Source organism: Lontra canadensis, unplaced genomic scaffold, assembly GCF_010015895.1.
Source record: "Lontra canadensis isolate GAN:19392208 unplaced genomic scaffold, GSC_riverotter_1.0 scaffold150, whole genome shotgun sequence".
Lineage (NCBI taxonomy): Eukaryota > Metazoa > Chordata > Mammalia > Carnivora > Mustelidae > Lontra > Lontra canadensis.
The window spans coordinates 2,683,036-2,705,084 of NW_022631144.1; the positions used below are offsets into that span (position 1 = coordinate 2,683,036).

General features: G+C 40.2%; 1 protein-coding gene across 1 annotated transcript in view; it reads right to left on the reverse strand.

Annotated features, from left to right (window-relative positions):
* Nucleotides 1-449: 449 nt before the first annotated feature.
* The window catches only part of CUNH12orf42 (chromosome unknown C12orf42 homolog), an 82,705-nt gene continuing 61,105 nt past the window's right edge, over nucleotides 450-22,049 (reverse strand). The window contains 2 exon segments of the mRNA XM_032844327.1: nucleotides 450-1,075; nucleotides 4,542-4,916. Coding sequence (XP_032700218.1) covers nucleotides 609-1,075; nucleotides 4,542-4,916 — 842 coding nt within the window. The 3' untranslated portion in view covers nucleotides 450-608.

Sequence of the window (22,049 nt, forward strand, 5' to 3'; positions counted from 1 at the left end):
TTGTTGTTGTTTTTCCAAAAGAGAAAACTCAGTATCTCTTTTTGCATTAAACTGGGTTCCAAGTGTTTAGGACCTCAAAGGAGGATCCAGCTTCAGGTTTCTGACATAAAAACTTTAATACAGTCTGAAGAATTCCCCTAGGCACATCAGGAGTAATCAAATTTCATGTTAACTATTAAATTACAGACATTCAATTATGTTTTCCAAACCTCTGTTTAGAGACTCAAAAGGCCCTTAGAAAACATCCTTAAACCAAAGCTCAAGTTGGCAAATGAAACCGTTTACCTGTGAGAGCAAAACAAAGAGGGGTCCAATCCCTGCGGGCACATTGCAAAGTGGCACGCGATGTACCCCATCCCCATTGTGAGGCACAAATTCTTTGTGACACTGGGAGACACCGCAGAACAAAAATACTATTAGAAATGCTTCAAAAGGAACATTTTTGGCAGCGATAGAGACTTTTGACATTATTTATTAGGTTCAAAACTGCTTCACAAAAGCCTAACAATGGTTCTGTGGAAACCAGTACATCTGAGGCCTTTTCTGTTGTTCTGGGCAGGCATTGATTTGAAGATGGGCAGCATCCGCGGACAATTCCCTCGCAGCGGTCAATGTAAGTGAGCATTCACCGCCCCCCCCACCCCCACCCCCGGCCTAGGAGGGGTCTGTGAACAAACCGTATGGAAACGCTGGGGTGGGCGGGCAGAGGGAGAAGAGCGAACCTTGATTAACTTCTTTGAGGGGAGATGGGTGGGAGCACCGGCCCGCAGAGGAAGGGGAGCTCCTGCCAGATTGCCGTGGAGAGAGGCGTCCGCCCTGGGCCCCCTTTTCTCCGGGGGATGAGGATGCTTGGGGAGCATCTCTGATGCCATGGCAACTGCGCCTCCTCCAGCCGGACTTAGGTGCGCGCCCCGGGGCCGGCTTTGGCGATGGGGGTCCGCCTGAGCTCCTACTGGGGCTGCCTTCCTGTCCTCCATCTCCAGCTCCGAGGAACTCTGGGAAACACCCGACGAAGCCGAGGGGGTCTGGCTTTTCCTGCAGAGGCCGATGGCGGTGGAAGGCCTCGCAGCGGGACCTGGAAGACAGACAAGGGAGGAGTGGCCCTGAAGTGTGCGGAATTCACCCGCCCTGCCGCCCTGCCGCGACTTTCAGAAAATCTCTGCTGATAACTGGATGTTGGAGAAATCAACATTTGCAACGTGCTGAGAGAAAGAGAGAGAGAGGCCCCAAACATTCTCTTTGCATGCTTTCCCGGCATTGCCTTAAGCAAATAAAATGATATCTATTCCTTTCCTGTTGTTTAAAAGCACCCCCTCCAAAAAAAAAAAAAAAATCATTTTTACAGACTCCTCATAACACTTTTTATTTCAAGGAAAGCTGTTCAAAACAGCTCAAGAGAGGAGGGAAACAGAATTGGTGACAAAAATAGGACCACAAATTCTAAATGAGGGAAAAGTTTGAGTGGAAAATTTAGTGGAATTAGAAAGCGGGCAAAGCAAACAGATCCACAGCCCATGTAGACTTCCAACTGATAATTTAAACACCCAAGAGGCAATACTCTGTAAGTTTTATTAGAAGTTTCAACCAGCTGAAAATTAAAACAATCAGGGAGTTAATATGGTCCAGACCTATACAACACATACATACACACTAATACTAATAACTAATTTGACCTTTTTCTTTAATTGCCCAGTTGAATAATTTTTATGTCAAAGCTGAGGATTTTTACCATACAGTCAATACTGTTAAAGAATATATATATAGTACCTGTGTGTATATATATATGTACATATATATATAATTTCCTTATACATAGATTTTCCCCGAGAAATTCTACCCATTGACCTACATAAATTCTAATTCTTCTGTAGTAAATTAAGACAATGTATGTGCTTTAAACCACTTTGCACAAGTTTTAAAGGGCTTTGAACAGCATGTAAATATATAGGCTATTTGGAGCAACCTACAGGAGCATTCACCTTTAAAAATATATGCATGAAATTAAAAATGCATGGTACCTGTGTCAAACAGCCAGTCTATATCTAGGCAATTCAATTAGCTCATTACATACTGTGCCTGATATGTATCAGGCATCTCTCACTACATACTCATCATACGCAAATCAAACACTGGAAAACTTTTAGTGACTTTGATTTTTCAGTATAAGAATTATTTCCTGGAAATAAAAGTGGAATGGCATTTCAATATCTCCATTAAGTAAGAGCTTCCAGAATGCCAGACACACTACTTTCTGAAAACTAGATGCTTGATAGATATTTGCTGATTTGGATTTGCAGCCATGACAGATGACCAATTCATTGCTATCAATAATCAGTGCAAGGGAATTCCATAAGAGAACATGGATGTGGTTCTGGAATTTGGAGCAACAGAATAAAACCTAGACAGGTTAAGACAGGTCAGGTTTCTGTCGTAAACAAAGAATAGGAATTCCTTCCCTGAATGCAATTCGGTAATGATGCATTTTGTAACTCTCTTAGGGAGTGTGATGTAATGGAATCAACAAGGCTTTGGTGTCAGACCATCGTAGATTCAAATCCTGGCACATCACCTGGCCTAAGCCTCTTTGTCCTTACCTGAACCATGAGGATTGTATTACCCACTTCACAAGGTCACTAATAGGATTAAGTTTGTTCGTTCATTTATTCATTCATTAAAATTTGTCTGTTATATATCTGCCAGTATTCTAGACACTGGAAATCCAGAGCAGCATAAAACAGGCAATATCCTTGCACTTACAAGAGCTTACATTCTTGTTTTGGGGAAAGGGGTTGGGGATGGGAAAGTGGATGACTAAAGAAGCAAATGAAGAACGGAGGGAGTGTCAACTGGTAATAAATCCAAAGTAGAAAAATAATGCACACATAAGTAACAATTTCAATAAAGACTTGAAGGGAGTGAAAAAGCAAACTAGTTAAGTGTCTGAGAGAGGACCATGCTAAAAGTAGAACATCTAGTAAATAGTAAGTTCTCAATACCCAAGAGCTATTATCGTCATGTTTGAAATCAGTATCAGTATACTCTGACCTGGAGTCAAAATAGAGGGCTTGAATCCTGGCTCTAGCCCTAAAGTTACAGAATCTCCCTGACCTTCAGATTCTGCAACTAAAGCATGAGAAAATAGCAATTCCTGTCTTAGAGGATGGCCATATGGATCAAAACTGAAGATGTATGTCCAGATTTTCGCACATTGCATTACACATAGTAAGACCAAAAAAAAAAAAAAAAAAAAAAGTTGATGAACCAGCGCCCTCAGCATCCCATCCTCAAGCCCAGCTTCCTAAAATGAAGTGATCTCTGAATGAGCGTCTTTCTGAATGAGGGTCTACCAGACCCTCCTTTGCCCCTTCTAGTCCAAACAGGACATTATCCTCTAGTTCAAAGAAAATTCGCTTTTGTATTGAGTAAAAATCTGTCTCTTTCTTCTGTTGGTCCATTCCAACAAACTTCATAAACCTATGCAGTGAAATCTACCCAAAAACGTTTCCAAAAAAAAAAAGTTATGTAAAATTAATCTCATCCTTCTACATGACAGTTCTAGATCATCTGGAATATCTACTGTTCCTTCACATTTTCTTACCTCCAGTCTGAACAACAGCACCATAAATACCACCACCATCACCCCATTCCTGTTTGGTCCCTGCTGTGTTCAATGAAGTTCACGTACATCAATTCTCTAATTACCTCATCCCTTCAAAGCAGTAATTGTTGTTAGTTTGCAGATGAAAATATTGAGCTCAAAAAAAAATGTACAAGACTGATCATGGCTACAGAACAGAAACGGGAGAAGGTAGATTTGAGCCTAGGTGTCCTTGGTTTCAAAGCTCATTCCTTCTGGTCCAATTCCTTATTTTTACTCATTCTTCCTATGAGCAATTTTGAGACACTTTGTCATCATATACGTTATCCTGTGCTATGAATTCACAGTTTTCTTACCTGTAAAATAGGGATAATGACATGACCTGCCTAAAGGTATTATGGGAGGGTTTCAGGAAATAATGTGAAATGCTCAGCACAGTGTATGGCCCATGGTGAGAGCTAATTAAATGAGGGCTGGACTGATATGTGAGCAATAACTGTCATTATCATTATTTTCTGGTGCAATACCTGAATCATCACATTACTTGTCATCAAATCACACTTGTTCTCTTCTCCAATACAGTAACTTGGCAACAAGTAGACTTCCATTCGAGAATGACTGATACAGCTCTTATAGAACCTTCTAGAACAGGATCTGCCATTGAGTCAATAATTTTACTGTTTACATGAAGCTAAAAACAAAGTGTGACCAACTGAAGAGAGAAACAAAGAATTAAGAACCACAAAGTCAGGGCACCTGGGTAGTTGGTTAAGCATCTGACTCTTGGTTTCAGCTCGGGTCACATCGGGCTCTGCGCTCAGTGTGGAGTCTACTTGAGATTCTCTCTCTCTGCTCCTCCCACTTGTGCTATTTCTGCATCTCTCTAAAATAAGCTAATTAATTTAAAAAAAAGAAAAAGCAAGGACCACAAAGTAATCCTTACCCAGTGGGGCAGAATCTCCCCTGGAATTATAGGAGGGCCGGTTCTGAAGTCTCGCATGCCTACTGATGTGCGTGCCTGCAGCCTCCAGGTCCAAAGGAGTGACTGAGTGGGATCTAATAGGCTTTTTTGTCATGTTCTTTGCCAAAACTGGACTCTTCCAGGCCTTTTTAGGTGCTGCTCTGGCTCTCTTAATTTCTCGTCTGATGGTGAAGATCAGTAGGGCCTCATCACATTCACTGGATGGTGTCTGGGAGGAACTGGCTTCTGCATGGCTCTCTTCTTCCAAAGAAGCTGCACTCGAAACTGGAGACCTCGGGACGGTGTGCGGGTGGGCACAAAGCAGGCTTTTACATGCTCCTGGAGTCTGAATCTTTCCTGGAGACACGGAAAAAGGCAAACGTATTAGTTTAAAAGAATGCACTTCAATATTACCTTCGAAACTAATGGTAAAAAGAATGAAATCAGGCAATATATAGGTTATTTGTTTCATATTTCTATACTGAGAAAACAGAAGTGACAAGCCAAGAACCTGGGTACCAAAGTGGGAGAAGGTGAGGAGGGTAGAGACATAGTAAGGGAGGTAAGAGGCTGAACATGCTTCTGTTGGAAGCACTGTGTGAAGGGCTAGACAGGTTGATCAATCAGTCCTCACATAAACTATAACTAACAGATGCTATCATTTACTCCATTTCATAGGTCAGAAAGCTGGTTTGAAGCTAATGGGTTGAATTGTGTCCCCCAAGAAGATATGTTGAAGCCCCAATCCTCTGTACCTGTGAATGTGACCTTATTTGGAAATAGGGTCTTTGCAGGTGTAATCAAGTTGAGGTTGTTAGAGTGAGGCCATAATCCAATATGATGAGCATCCTTATCAGAAGGAGAAACAGACAGGGGTGCACAGGAAGAAAGGAAGAACACCACATGATGACAGAAGTGGGGATGGCAGTGTGGGATTTCCAAGCCAAGCTATGCCAAGGATTACAGCAATAACCAGCAGCTCAAAAAAGGGCATGAAAGGAATTCTCCATCAGAACCTCCAGAAGGCGCCAATCCTTGACACCTGGATTTCTGACTTCTGGCTGCCAGAACTGGGAGAAAACAATTTGGTTTTAAGCCATCCCATTTGTGATTCTTTATTATAGCAGTGCTAGGAAACAGGTATCCACAATAGTTCCAATTTTCCCAGAGCAGTTATTAACAGCAGCCCTTTTCATACTGGGGAAAAAAAGAAAAAGAAAAAGATGTTCGGATTTGGGGAGTAGAAAGTAGAAAAAAGGAAAAACCAGGAGGTGGGAAGTGTGGAATGGGAAGGGGAAGGGAGGCTATTGCATGAGTTCTACTGTGTGGCAGAAATGGTGCCAGGGCACAACAAGTCTTAGCAAGTTGTGGGCATGGGGCAAAGAGGATGCTGGCCATGTTGGGTACCAGGACACATTCCTCCTAAACCACAGCCTTGTTTGCAAAAGGAGGAATCAAAGCAAATGCCTCGGGGGAGGGGGGTTGCGGATAGCAGAAATGAGAGAAAAGGCCAAGGAGGGGTACCCTGGGAGTCTATGTCTTGTCAACTGGGGCCAGCCACTTCTCAGACCATGCCTTATGTTGCCATGAGGGCAGGTGGTCCCAGTGTAGACAGATTTTTCTGGCTTTTCAGGAGAAACAGAAATATATTTTTTATATATGTAAAAACTTATAATTTTTCAATGCTGGTAACTCATTCAATTTTTTAAAAAAACACAGCGTGGGCTCCACAAAACACATCTGCTCTCTGAATCACCACAGGCCATCAATTTGCATCTTTGGCTTATGGCCAGCCCTGTAAAAGTCACAGTATCATTTGCTTCCCTTCATACCATCTTCATCTCAGAATCTGATTTTATAAATATTCAGCTGGGCACCATGGGGATGCATGTGCAAGCTTTGTGCATAAGCAAATTTTAGAGTTCCAGAAGTCTTGTCTACATCCAACACTTTAGGAAGACTGAACTTTTATTTATATTTAATTGATTGCCTCATTTCATCTTAAAGCCCAGAATTCGAACGGCACACAAATACATGAGGCTTTCCTAAATGCAAAGCAATATCTGGAATCTTTCAAAAAAGTAGCTCTGGGACTCTTACTCCCAAAGGAAATTTTATAGCACTAGAACCAGCGGCATTTGATCTGCCCTTGTTTTATTGTCAAACGTCAAGAGCAGGATGGAAGTTTCGAAGACACTTTACACACCTTCATATCCTAAAAGTTGGGAGTTGAAAGAGATCTTATAGATCACCTGAGGCTGAACCCCACCACCCTCACCATCCACCTCTGCTTAGATACTTCTAGGAATCTATGGGGTGCTTGGGTGGCTCAGTCAGTTAAACGTCTGCCTTCAGCTCAGGTCATGATCCTGGGGTCCTGGGACTGAGTCCTGCATCCGGCTTCCTGCTCTGTAGGGAGTCTGCTTCTCCCTCTCCCACTGCCCCCTTCCTGTTCATACTCTCTCTCTTTCTCTCAAATAAATAATATCTTTTTTTAAAAAATGCCTCTAGGAACCTGAATCTCACTACCTCTGCAACAGAGATTTCCTTGCTTATTAGAAGAGCAAATAAGTAACATTGTATTTGCAATATAATAAACATATTATACACATGGATATATGTAATATGGGAAATAATTATTAAAGCCTCCTTGTATGGTGTTGGGACAGGTGGTGACTATACTTATTTAATTATTCAACCAATATTTACTGAGCTCCTATCAGATACTAGGTACTACTCTAGTGACAAAATGTTACTCAGGTCAACAGAATGGATCATTTTGAGACTAAATTGACCAGCTGATTTATAGCAAAATGGACTTCAGCATAGCAATGCGGAACCTCTCGTGGACACCAGAGTGAATTTCAAGTTTCCTCTCTGATACAATTTCCAGGTTGTCTGAATTGAATAGAACAACCAGTTGTTTTAACATTAAACAAACAAACAAACAAACAAAAAAGACTGTGGCAAATGGAAGGACATTTTGCAATCTCCAATGGCTTCCAGTCTTCTTCTTTTTTTAAGTTTTCAAATTTCCCCACCAAAATAGTAACAGAACTTGAGCCAAAATCCACTGCTCATGATTTCAAGTCAAGTACTCTGTCAGGTCAGCCATCCCTTGAATCTAATGCAGTATTTTTCAATCCTGTCTGTGCATTAGTCAATAACCGGCATGCTTTGAAAAATACAGATATGTGGTCCTAGGACCCCAGGACCTGTGCTTCGTAAGCCCCATGGGGATTATAACTAGGGAGCAGGGAAACTTTCATGTGTCTAATTCACTCACTAGAAATTTCAGGTACTGTTATAACTATGAGTTAGTCCAAGCAATCATGAACATGCTGAAGCATGAAGTCAAAGGTGTCTTTCTCCTCAGAGTATTATCTCTCTGTGGACAAGTCTTCATTTCGGAAAATGGCATTCTGTATCACTTTACAGCTTGTACACTCCTTTACATCTTATTTCTTTTCCCATCAGTAATCTCCCTTGAGACTGACTATAGTCCTTTGGCATCCTCATTTTTCTGAAGAGAAAACTGAAGTCAGCAAGTAAGCACCTTCTCCACCCCACTCACCAAGCATCACAGAAGCTGGGATGGGGACCTACATCTTATTTTGAGGGGGTTTTGTTTTTCTACTGCACAATGAATTCCAGCATTGCCAGAGCAAACTATGGGCACTGGGTTTGATGAAGAGTGGGACAGAAGTGTGCACAATAACAACTAACAAGCAGTGACACCTGGTCACAGATCTGACATTGTCGTAGGGTCCATGCTTTGGGCCATAGTCAATGCTATCAGCTGGGCTTCTGATGTGCGGAAGAAGAAAGGGCACCTGCCTATGGCCCCATAACTGGAATTCGCTCCCATGAAAGCCCACATTGTCAAGGCTTCCCCAGCCACCCCTCCAACTTTTCTCACTAGTTGAGGCCCTTGTTTTGTGGTGTGTTGTTTGCTAAAAAATTCTTCCCATTATCCCAGTTTTGCAAGTTCTTTTCATGTGTAGGCGACTCCGCCTGTCATCTTGCCGCTCAGGTCTTCCATCTGCTGCTAATTTCATTGGAAGTAATATTGTGGCAGACAGGAGATTTCAAGGTACAATAAAATAAGCCTCAGTGCTGAATGTCTTCCACAGAAGCAATTTATCTTTCTCTTGAGCAACAAAATAGTTCATGATAAGTCATGACAGATTCTGATTTATTCATTTTATTCATTTTCTAGTCATTTAGCTCCTGCACTTTCAGCCTCTCTACAATATCAGCAGGCACAGCACCACAGGCCTTTGCATCCATGCCCAGCAACTTTCCTTAATATATAACTCCTATGTGTGTGTATCCCCATCCTCTTTTTGCTTTCTTGGGCTTCTAGCTAGCGTGTTCATGTTATGGGAGGACCAGAGGCAACTATCCTAGAAGGGGAATAAAATCCAGAGATGATTAATTTCCCAAAGCTCATTTTGTCCTTGACTGTTGGCACAAATAGGAGCTAAAACTAACTGATGTCATCTCCTTCATAGAAAGTAAAATACAACCCTTAAATAGGTCTTTAATTAATGCTGAAAACTCCAACAATATACTCTTTAAAAAGATTCTTAAACCACACCATGGAGTTAAATGGAATCTGCCCCTTCACACCATTTCTCCTAGCTGTGGAGTGAGAGTCAACTGAAAGCAAATGGGGTTGAGTTTACAGAGGAGGCTGTGATGCATTAAGCCTTGAGCAGTGGTAGAGCTTTAAGACCAAGTGTACAAGTTCTGCACCCAGACTCCTTGGACCAAATCTCTCTTACTCCCTTCCTGGTTGTGTTACTAGGACCAAGTCATTCAACTGCTCTCTGTCTTAGTTTTCTCATTCATAAAGTGGCAATAATCATAATACCTACAAGATGAGGTTCAAATGCAGTTCCTTTGTGCCACACTGTGTGGCACACTTCCTGTGTGCCAGAGTACTTCCTGGCACACAGGAAGTACTCAGCAAGGCTTCGCTGTTACTATTGCTGTTGTTGTTATTGAAAATGTTCCTTCTGGGGTGCCTGGGTGGCTCAATTGTTAAGCGTCTGCCTTCAGCTCAGGTCATGATCCCAGGGTCCTGGGATCGAGCCCGCATCAGGCTCCCTGCTCCTTGCAGGAAGCCTGCTTCTCCCTCTCCCAGTCCCCCTGCTTGTGCTTCCTCTCTCATTGTTTCTCTCTCTGTCAAATAAGTAAAAATCTTTAAAAAAGAAAAGAAAATGTTCCTTCCAGTCTCCCCCCATAGCTCCTAAATGACTTCTTTCAGCAATAAGGACTCAGGTGGAAAATAATATCTTTTCCATCCATCTGGGGTTTGCCTCATTTTATTTATTCAAAAATATTTCTCGAATGCCTACTAACGTGTTTTGCCCTGCATTTAGCTCTGGGGGCCAGTAGACTAAGTCAAATGTGACCCCTGCCTTCATGGAGCTTGCAAGCTCCTGGGGAAGATGCCAAAAATAGGTCACAACTAAGCAGTTACAAACTGTGGTGAGTGAAGTCGGTGAAAATTCAAGGGGCTGAGACAGAGAAATATAGGTAGAGACCCATGAAGGTAACATTGACTCTGAGACTGACCCAAAGACTGAAAAGGACTTTGTTGTTCAGGAGTAGGGAAAAGAGCATTTCAGCATGACAAGTACTGAGTTGTGTTCCCAAGAGTGCTAACCTCAGTGGCTGAATGGAAGTGAGCTGAAGCAAAGGGGCAGGAGGGGTCGGGGGACTGCAGAAGGTGCAATGGAAAGCTACTGAAGGTTTCACATAGATGAGTGATGACAGTAGCACATACCTTTGTAAAACTCTCTAAGGAAAAGTGGGCAGATGGGGACAAGAATGGAAGCCAGTCAGAAGGCAGTTGGCAGTCAGACAAGTGAGTGGTAATGTAACTTGGATGTGCCTGGTAGTTTTATATAGCAGTTATGAGCTAGAGAGTCTGTGTTGGATCTGTCTCATCTGTAAAATGGGGACAATGGTAACAAAAATGGAGGAAAATATAAGAAATGGACTTCCAGTTTCAGCTCCAACATGGAAACAGCTTGGAAATTGACATTCCTATCCTTGCAACAAGATGGAGCTAAACAAGCTAAAAATCAACAACTTTACTTGGACCCTTCTGAGAACTGAGTTCACAGGACAAACTGGCACCCAACAATCTGGAGACAGGTGAATCCAAAGATTCAAATCAAGGTCTGTTTACCTAGAGTAGAAGCCTCTGAAGTCATAAACTGGTAGGATCATTTAAATGGTAATTTTGATGAATTGTTGGAGGCTAAGTGTAGAGTAGCTTGAAAGTGAGAACCTCCTGATGGCGCAGTTTTAGGGGGTCTCTACAGTTCAGTGGGTTTTGCCTTAGAAGAATCCCACTCACAGCACCCCACCCCAGAAGAACCACCTCAAGCTGAGGACCTGAGAAAGATTCTTTTACAATTCTGATGCATAAAAGGGAAGAATAGTCATTGCAAAATATGCCCAGAGCATTCTCCATAGCAAAGACATACCAGAGACTTATCTCAGCCCAGAGAAGGGCATTTATCCCACTACAGCCCCATTTAGCCATCTTGTCTCACATAAGGGAGATAAAAGACAAGAAATATGTGTGAATGTCACAGCCCAGAAACACAGACTTCCTGAAAGACTGAGGTTTAATAATAAGATCATAAAATGCTTCTCCCCACCCACACCTTATCATCATACCACCAGGTCTCTAGTATATTATAGCTGAAAGAGCTGAAGACAAAGACTCACTCTGAGGAAGAATAGTGAGGGAACATGGAGGAAATATGAAGCTTCTGACACCAACAGCTACAACAAACATTAAACACAACCCAACACCTAGCCAGATTCATATCAATACCCCCTACCACCAAGGATCTGTTTATCTCAGTTCCTATATTTTTATATATCCAGTTTGGTCTTCAACAAAACATTATGAGACATACCAAAAGGCAAGAAGAAACACAGTGAAGAGACAAAGCAAAGCCTAAGAACCAGACTCAGATCTGACACTGATGTTGGAATTATCAGAGAAGGAATTTAAAATAACTATGATTAATATGCTAAGGGCTCTAATAGAGAAAGTACATAAGAAAGAGTACATAAGTAAGGTAAGCAGAGAGATGGAAACTAAAAGAAACAAAAAGAAATGCTACTTGATTTCACTTATCTGTGGAATCCAACAAAGTTGAACACATAGAGGCAGAGAGCAGAACACAAGTTACCAGGAGCAGGGAGGTGGGGGAAATGGGAGGCTAGTCAAAGGGAGCAAACTTGTGGTTATATAGGACGGATAAATCTAGAGATCTAATGTGCGGCATAGTAACTATAGTTAATAATACTGTACCAAATCCTGGAAATCTGCTAAAAGAGTATATTTCTGGTGCTCTCATCACACACACACAAAAATGGTAACCATGTGAGGAGATGACATTTTAATTAGCTTTATAGTAGTAATCATTTCACTATATATGTGTGTGTGTATCAAATCATCATATTGTATACTTTAAATATATACAGCTTTTATTTAAAAATGAAATACAATAAAAATACAATAAAAATGCTATAAATACAATATACTGAAACAGAAATGAATAATGTCTTCAATGGGCGCATCAGTAAACTGAACATGGTCAAGGAAAGAATCAGTGAGCATGAAGATAGGTCAGGAAGGACTTCTGAACTAAAATGAAAAGAGAAAAGAATGGGGGAAAATTCAAATTAAAAAATTTAAAAAACAGAGCAGAACATACAAGTACTGTGGGACAATTTTATAAGATGCAACATACACATCCTTCTTGGAAGAAGAAAAGAGAGAGAATGAGGCAGAAGAAATATTTGAAGTAATGATGGTTGAGAACTTTCCAAAATTAATGGCAGACACAAACAATAGATCCAGGCTGCTCAAAGAACATTAAGCAAGATGAACACCAAAAAGAAAAAAAAAAAAAATTACGCTAGACATATCATGTTCAAATTGCAGAAATCCAAACACAAAGAGAAGAACTTGAAAGAATCAGGGGTGGGGAAAGGCAGGGATCCCCTTTTAGAAGAATAAGGATAAGAATTAAAGTGGTTTTCTTATTCAAAACTGCAAACAAGAGGAGAGTAGAATGACATATTTACAAAGTACCAGAAGAAAAAAAACAAAAACACCAACCTAGAGTTCTATATCCAGCAAAATTATATTTCAACACTTAAGAAGAAATACTTCCTCAAATAATAATAAAGAAGTGGAGAGGGGGCACCTGGGTAGCTCAGTCAATTAAGCATCTGCCTCCACCTCAGGTCATGATCCAAGGGTCCTGGAATCAAGCCCTGAGTTGAGCTCCCTGCTCAGCGAGGAGTCTGCTTCTCCCTGCTTCTCACCTCCCACCACTCATTCTCTCTTTCTCTCTCAAATAAATAAATAAAATATTTTTTTAAAAAGTGAATAAAATTTATTATTTACAGACCTATTTACAAGAAATGTTAAAACAACTTCTCAAGGAGTAGGAAAATAATAGAGGTCATAAATTCAGATCTACATAAAGAAAAGAACTCCAAGACAAATAAGTAAAATCTTTAAATTTTTTTTATTTTTAATCTAAAAGGTAACTGCTTCTCAAAGAAGCTTACTCTTCCATTTCATTTCCAAATGGCCTCCTGACCCCATCATGCTTCTGTACTCTGCTTTATTTTTATTCAATATATTACAATAATATTTTATATAAGTAATTGTTTACAAGTTTATGCCAATCTTTCTGGCTAGAATGTAAGCTCTGTGAGGGCAAGTACCATCTCTGAATCATTCTCCACAGTTTCTCAAACACTAGGCAGGAAGTTCATACTCAGAAACTTCTCTTGGAAAAAAACAATTGAATGGACCTCTCACCCCTCTGATAGATGCTCTTCAGTGTTACATTATTCTTCTCCATTGTGCACATCAACCTCCATCCTCCCCTTCTGCAGACTTGTCTGAGAGTAATGACTTCCCTTCTCTCTCCTTTGGGATTAGTCCACATTGCTCAGTTGATCACAATCACAATCCCAGCTCTAGTGCATTGTCCCTTATAAAAAAAGGGCAAACAAGCTTCATCTCAAAACACCAGAAGCCCAAATTGGAGGTGGAACCAATTTTTAAAGAGTTCCACGGCTGTGTCTTTGTTCATGGGGAAGTTGCTGATGTCTACCATGGGTGGGGCAGGCATCTGTCATAGCTCAGGTATTTTGCTAATTGTGACCGTGCCTGTCCCTGCCTTCTGCAAGGGGGGTGTTTCTTCTTCTGATATCACTCTAGTAAAAGGACACACACAGAGTCAGCCTCTCATTACATATCAGAACATCAGAACTGAAGAGCATTCAAACATACCTCACCATCCTCCCATGACACCACCTGTTCCCCATGATACATCAACCTTTCTGTTTTAAGTACACAGAATCACAAAAACTTTCCAGCCTAGGGACATAGAAGTGGATTGGATAGGCTACAGATTCTTTCAAACACAGGGTATAATTTGGGAACCAACGCACTCAGTTTCTCATGGATTCACTGAATGAAAGTTTCTAGACCCTGGTTTCCTCATCTATAGATGAAATAACATGATCTATTAGTTATTCTCCAGCCTTATTCTCCAGGCCTCCAGTCCTGTGAGTCTCTGAATATTTCTTAACTACACTGAACATGTTTTTCCTTTCTTTATTTTTAGGACATTATGTTAACATATGAAATTGCTATTTTGTAGGACAAAAATGGTCAAATATAGGCAATTTCATATTTTACAACTTAATATGCCTACAAGACTATGCAAGACATAGATGCAGAGTTAAAAAAAAAATCCACAGACCAACCTAGCTTCATTATATAAATATCCACTACTTAGTCATCCATTTTCTTATTGATGGGTGTGTGGGTGAAGTCCAGTTTTTTAATATTACAAACAAGGCTGATGTGAACATTTTTGCACACAACTCCTGCTTCAGGTACACTAGTTTCTCTAGAAGTGGAATAGCTAAGCCACAGAGTATGCACATCTTCCACCTTATTGTACAGAGCCCACTGTTTTCCAGAGTGTTTTTTTACATTCCTACCAGCATTACATTCCTACCAGCAGTGTACAAGGCTTCTTACTGTCCCTCAGCCTTGCCAACACTTGCTATTATTACCTGACTATGTTTTTCAATCTTCGCCATTCGGGCAAGTATAAAATAGTATTGCTACTACGTTTTTAATCTGTGTATTTTCCTGAAATTAATGAGCCTGAGTATCTCTCTTCCCACCAAATCTTTCATCTGAATTGCTTACAAAGTTTATAAGCATGTGTTGAGTTTTAACCCCTTTCCTTCTCCTGCTCTTCATAGTCTAACCAGCTGGTGAATAGTGACATTAGCCCTGGAGGACACCATGGGGAGCTTGGATAATCCACCCAGTTGATAACCTGCTTCTAAATAAATAACCAGGAGTTGACCCTCGGGGATTGTACTCATACCATTCAACTGGCATGACCCAGTGTAATATTTCATGTCTTGCTGAAACTGTGGCCCAGCACTATTTTGCATGAAATAAGGACTTGGACAATTCTTTTATTTGAGTGATTAGCTTATTTCAGCCACAGCTTACTTGAGACACAAAGGCTTGTGCTACCTGCCTGTGGTATCACTCCAGATGGCACCTTAGATTTCTTGCATGAAATGTTGTTCATATCTCTCACCCTTCCCCTGGAGGATGTGCAGTTTCCCAATGACCCTTTTAAAATATGATACTAAGACTGGAAAACAATTTAAATCACACCATTCAGTAGTACATGTTCAGGAAAGTAACTCTTCATGATAGGTATTCTATTAAAAAAAAAAAAAAAGAAAAGAAAAAGTGTTTTCCCCTCAAGCTAGAGAATGCAACAGAAATGAGACTATTTCTTCAATGATTCTGTGAATAAGGGATTCTGATTCTGACAAATAAAATGAGGGAGAAGGGTGGAAAGAAAAATCACACATAGAATTAGGAGCAATTGAAAAAGGAATCCAGGCTACCCCCAATCTCGGCCTTTGTTGAAAGGATCACCAGAGATCTATGTAGATATTATTTTGAAATTTAGAGCTTCAACTTGTATGAACATGAATGCCCATGCTGAGTTTCTGCATGCCTCTGTGAAACAGCAAAAAGAACCCGACAGACCCTTTCTTGCATTAAAGAAACACACTGTGGAAAGCCTGAAAATAAACCATCTATGCTTGATTAATTAGGTTTGTAAGTATTGTTTCAGAACCAAACAATATTTCTAAAGATTTCTATAGTTCAAAGATTGCCCTATGGCCGTCTGGCCAATACATCTTCCAACACACACGGTTTACAAGCATTTTTCTTCCCAATATGTTGTCTTTGGTTGGTGCGACATTGTTTGAGCACAGGGCTATTTGGGTCATAGTGGTTTTCTCCCCTGCACAGCAGTGGTGTGAGCACAGCACTTTGACCATACATCTTCCATGTCATTTCCATCAAAGGCACATGATACTTCCTGGTGACCAATCAGGAGTGGTCCAGCATCCTAACAGAGGGCATATTGGCAAACCAAGCTTTCTTAATGACAGCCATTGTTTGGGGCCAACAAAAGGGAGGTCCTGAATATTAACATGTGACCTTGTGTAAAGGTCACCAGTATGGCACATCCATCATATTTCACAACCGAGAAAGAGAACTTTCTAAGTTCTGTCAGAACCTACTGTTGTCCAAATAAATGTATTAGCCTGATGGCTGACACCAACGAGGCAAATGATCTTGAGTGATGAGCTCTTCTTTTAAGAAATATCCTTTCACTACTTTGAATCAGCAGCAGACATTATGGTAAGAGATCATCTTGAAGGAATATACCTCAAGGCCATAGGGGGTTAGAATAACCAGGCAATCCAATTAAAATATTAATTTAATACCATGTAATCATTAGACCAAATGGCATCTCCTCTTGACAGGAATAGCCTTCCACACTGAAAAGAGAAATTACTTATTTTAACATCTCAGAGTCTTGAATGGTCTTCTTAATAGTAAAGACAAACAAGTCCATGAAATTTCTATCAGTGAGATCTAATACAGTTGGTACAAAAGAACTCAAGATCTGGGTCTGTTGACAACAATGAGTCTTGGGTAAAGGCTATTCAAAGTGAAGTGTGATGGCAGAATTGAACAAATTGTGTCACATGCATTTATTACTAAACCCAAGAGCAGATGGCAAGCTTCCCTGTTTGACAATCTTGGTCAGAACAGGTCTATGTTCGATATTAGAACTATGGAGTTCTGGTTATTAAGCACCATCTTGAAAAAGAGTTGGAATTTATTTCAACTTAAGAAATCTGAAAAGAAAATAAGCCAGAGAAAGAGTAGTGAATATGCATGTATCTTTCAGCTGGGTCACTCTGATCTTAGTCATAGTCATGGTGTGGGTCAGGAGGAAGAGACAGGAAATGGAAAGAGAAAGAAGAGAGAAAGTTCTTTTTAGTTCCTTGGATACATCATACTTTCAATACTATATCCTAACATTCAGACATTTTCTTTCTTTGTGGCATCTCTTTCACAGACCCTGCTCCTCTCACCAATTTCTACTCCTCTCCTTTTCTTGCTCTTTTCCCTAACTTCTGAATGGCTTATCTCATTCTGCTGCATGTTCTCATCATTCCTTGGACTTGCTTTATCATAACAATTAACACTTGAAATTGCTTATCAAATTATCCTGCCTTCAAAATTGTTCCAAGCTCCAGGAGGACAGCGACAGGATATGTCAATTTCATCATTGTAGGTACTCCATAAATTTTTGTACATAAATAGTAACTTTCAATAATAAAACAGGATCGAAGTCTCAATTTATCACCTCTTGACCTATAGTAAGTTTCTGTTAAATAAAAGAAATTCTCATGCACATTGAGGGATTTAGCATTGGGACAATTAACTTTTTTTGTACTATAGACAAGGCATCAACTAACTATGATACAGCCTCACAAATTCATATTCTATTATTTCAGAACAAGGCATAACCAAATAAGGGATAAAAGGAAGCCAAATTTTGAACTATCTTTGAAAAAGGCATTTTCTAGGCAAAATAATTACGTACATAATATCTCAGGAAAGTGTTTCAAAACACTCAGCCACTTGCCTTGGCTCTGAGTCTTCTTTCCAACCCTGTACATTGACTCCACTTAGAATATCCTCCAAAGGAATGTTGTCTACCTGTCTACCTCCTATTAGTCCTCAAGGCCCAGGGTAAGTACCAGTCTTTTTATGAAGCCTTCCCCTGCTGCCTATGTTCACAGTACTTTCCCAACACTCAGGGTAAGTGGTACTAATTCTTCCTGTATTCTCACTAGACCCTAACCTCATTATAATTCAAAGTCTTAGGTGAGAGAGCACCTGGGTGGCTCTGTTAGTTAAGCATTTGACTTTTGATTTCAGCTCAGGTTATGATCTCTGGGTTATGAGATCAAGCCCTAGGTCAGGCCCCATACTAGGTATGGAGCCTGCTTAAGATTCTCTCCCTCTGCTCCTCCCCCACTCTCCCTCTCAAAAAATCTAAATAAATAATTTTAAAAAATTTTAAAGTCTTAGGTGAGTATGTCCTTTTTATTTTTAACAAGTTGTAAATTAATCGAGGAAAGAATCTGCATTTTTATACTTTTCTGAATCCAGCCCAAGGCCTAGCATGTTGCACTCTGAGAGAGCTGAGGCAATGTTTTCTAAATAAATTCATTAACAAACAAAAGTAACCATTCTAATTATTTAAGCAAATTCTAAAAAAAAGAATTTCTTTTATCAATGCTTTATTAAACTTTAGTAATCATGTTTTATTCTGTCTACACACACACACACACACACACGCACACACACTCTTTCTTTGGGACAAAGATCCTATGACTCAAAGTGGTTTAAAGGGGAGTTTCCATATTATTATATTATTATATTCTTCCTCTCAGTTACAATGGGAATCATTTAAGATGATACCACACTCCCTTACACAGTTTTGTGCAACTGACTCAAGCTTGAACAATCAGATTCTCTCAATATATTTTCATTTTTAGAACCCACACAACCACATGCCTATTCCTTTCCAGAAAGAGATGCTCTGGAATATGAGCTGTGAGTTATCAGAGACCATGTTTTCTGTCCTCGTTGAAGATGCTGCTCTGAAGAAAAAAGTGACATGCAGGAAGAATGAGAAGCATGAGATGGAAGGTCCTAGAAGCTCTCATAAGTCCTGGTTCAGATCATCCTTGAGGCTTCAGCCCAAATTGCATTTACTTTAGATAAATAAGATCAATATAATTCAGACTGATATCCATGATGTCAGCTTTAATAAAACTAGTCAATTTGTTTTAAAGATTTTGTTTATTTATTTGAAAGGGAGAGAGAGAGCTGGAGCAAGGGGAGGGTCAGAGGGAGAGGGAGAAGTAGACTCCCCGCTGAGTGGGGAGCCTGACACAAGGCTCAATCCCAGGACCCCAGGACTTGAGGGACCTCTGAGCCAAAGGGAGACACTTAACAGACTGAACCACCCAGGTCCCCCCAAACTAGTCGAGTATTGTATTATGTTAACTGTAACTGCACTTTTTTTAAGTTTGAATTGGTCTCCACCACAAGTGTCTAAATTCATTAAACTGCTCTTAGGCTTATCTGATATTTCTCTTAAATAAGTGGAGTGCTTATAACAAAGTTACTTAGATAAGTAGTGAAGACTTTTCATCCTCATAAATATGGTAGAATTTATTATCTCTTAATAAATTCAAAAGACAAGTATGAAAATGACAAGACACCAAGTAACAATATGCATAATTTCACATTTGTCATTGGAAATATTACAATTATGCATTATAAAAAGATAGAATATTGCTCAGTTCCACTTGATCGGTTTCACTCTGGGATGATAAAGAAATAGGTTTAGAGAATCTAGGAGACTTGTCCAAGGTCGTCCAACTCTTTGATAAAAGAACCTTCTAGGCTTGATTTAAAGTGCTGAGAGCCATGTCTAGCACTGCATTTGTGCACCTACCCATTAGTTCTTCTCCATGTCTTTTTTCCCAGAAATTCTGGCCTTTCTCTACCACTTCACTCCTACTGTATGGGTTCCTGAGGCTAAATTCTGCAACTTCCCTTTCTGACTTAGGGCAACCCCTAATCCTCTCTGATTCTGTTTCTCATCAGAAGGAAAGAAATAGTTACTATGTTCATCCAACAAAAAGGAAATTAATGATTGATTAGATGCCTGTTCAACACACTGAGGATGAAAACCAGTCTTCATGGTGAATTATTGAATTAGGGGGCCAACGTACAGTGAGGCTGTGTCTACACAAAGCCAAACATCCAGTCAATTCAGCCCAAAAAAAAAAAAAAAAAAAAAAACCAACAGTTTAGCAGCAGGAAAAATGAAATTAGTTGACCAGGACTGTACAGACAAAGTAAAATGAGAACCAAATGACACTACAATGGCATGGTAAACGTTCTGGCAGAATTTACAAACTTAAAGAGGAAAGAAAAGTAAGAATGAGACTTCTGTTGTCAGAAAAACAAAAAGGTCATACCGAAAAGAAAAAAAAAAAAAAGATTCCTTCATTTTGTTATTACGTTCCCATTTCCTTCTATCTCATTTTGTGCATTCAAATTTCAGATGGAAATCATGAAAAAACAAAGCCAGTATCCAAAGATTTGAGTTACACCCTAGCACAGGATATTAAAAAAGAATGCTTTCCTACGGTAAGGCCGGCATAGGACATATTATGATGCAAGCACTCAGCATGACTTAGTTTCATATTTGGTGAATTAAATCTTCCCTTCATTCTCTGCAGGGCAAAAAGAATACTGAGACACATATTATCTATGGAGAATTCTAAATAACAAAACTCATTTGATGTTCACACTGATTTTCCCAAGTCATTTTTAATACCATGGCAAAAATCAGAAAATCCTTGGTAAAATGTGTGATTTTTGTTGGTTGACTCTTTAGATAGTAACTGTGGGCTAGCATTAACAGTGTATTGAGCTGTGCTTTTATGAGATGCCCTTTGAATGTCCAGGGTCGTTTTGTTTTTAGAATAATGTTTCCATTATGAGCACTGTGTTGTTACTACGCTCTAATATGTAGATCTCCTAAGCTCTAAAGAGGCTCTAAAACTCCATGAAGTTTTCATAACTCTTTCATAACTATTGATTATTAAGTAAGGGAGGAGGAGAGATCATTTATGAGTAATTTATCCCTTCATTAAGAATGAAATACAATTAATTAAAATTGTCGGTCTTAATTAATAACTTACTCATTTAACTCTCCCCCAAACCCTAAGAGAATTAGCCCCAGGAGCTAGACAAAGAAAGCATTCTTCAAGACAAATTGGAGAGTACAGTTTTGTGAACTGAGTCCTGAACCCCAGGAATGAACACTTGCAGCTGCGCCGTGAACTGTTTTCTGTTACCTTAAATACGGCTGGGCCATATGGAGCATTTCTGAGGACCTTCTATTTTAAAACGTTCTGTTCATATTTTATGCTTTTCCATATGTCTCATCCTTACTTCAGAGTTTCTATTCATTTCCATAAAAATAAGATCTTTGTTTTACAAGAGTTCATTTTTCTCTCTCCCTTCCTCCCTATTATGGCCACAAACCCCTACTTGGGTTATTACAGCCACTCTAGGACCAGCTGATTGTGGCAAGATGAATAGCGAATTATTTGAAAGAAAAACAGCGGTAGCAGATGATCCGCGGGGTTGCCGAGCTCCTGTTTTCTTTGCTCATTCCAACCTACCCAGGATGGAGGAGAATAAACCTGACGCTGTTGTCGAACTGCTTCAGAATGAATAAAATGTTTACAGAAATCATCACTGAAACCCTGAAGGAAGAGCTGAAGGAAGATATCATTTGGTTCACCGAAAATTAACCAAAATGTGCTTTCTGAAAAAAGGAGCTCCCTGTAGTTTGGGGTTGACTTCAAGCAATTATCCAAACAAAACAGTTGGCGCCTGTGTTGGCGACAAAATAGTGTTTGCATAAAGTGGAGGGAGAAGACAAATATGCATGAAAATTAAATTTAGGCCTCTGGGACTCCCCTTTTGCGGCCATAGAAGAGCTGATTACATGTTCACAGCTGGAATTGGTGTTGGCAGGCAGACCTCATTCACGGGCAGAGGGAGGGACTCCCTCTTTGAGCGACTGCTCCCGTGGCAAAGCAAGAAAGGCAGCATTAAAAGCATCTGATGTTTACAGACCTCAAGGCCTGTGGTCCCGAGCCGTTCAGATCTGGCATCAAACCCCAGTGTTCTCCACTGAGGACTCAGTACACAGCCCGAGGAGCACATGGCTGCTGGAACATAGGTTCTCCCTCCCATCCCCCATCCCACTCTCGTGCACGCAGACCGTTGTTGGCAGTGTTTCCATTTAGAAAGCAGTGAATATGGCCAAGAGAAGAGCCAGCATTCTGGACAACAGAAAAGTGGAGTCTCGCAACACCAAGGTAGAAGGTCACAACAGGATGCCAAAACTGTCTTGA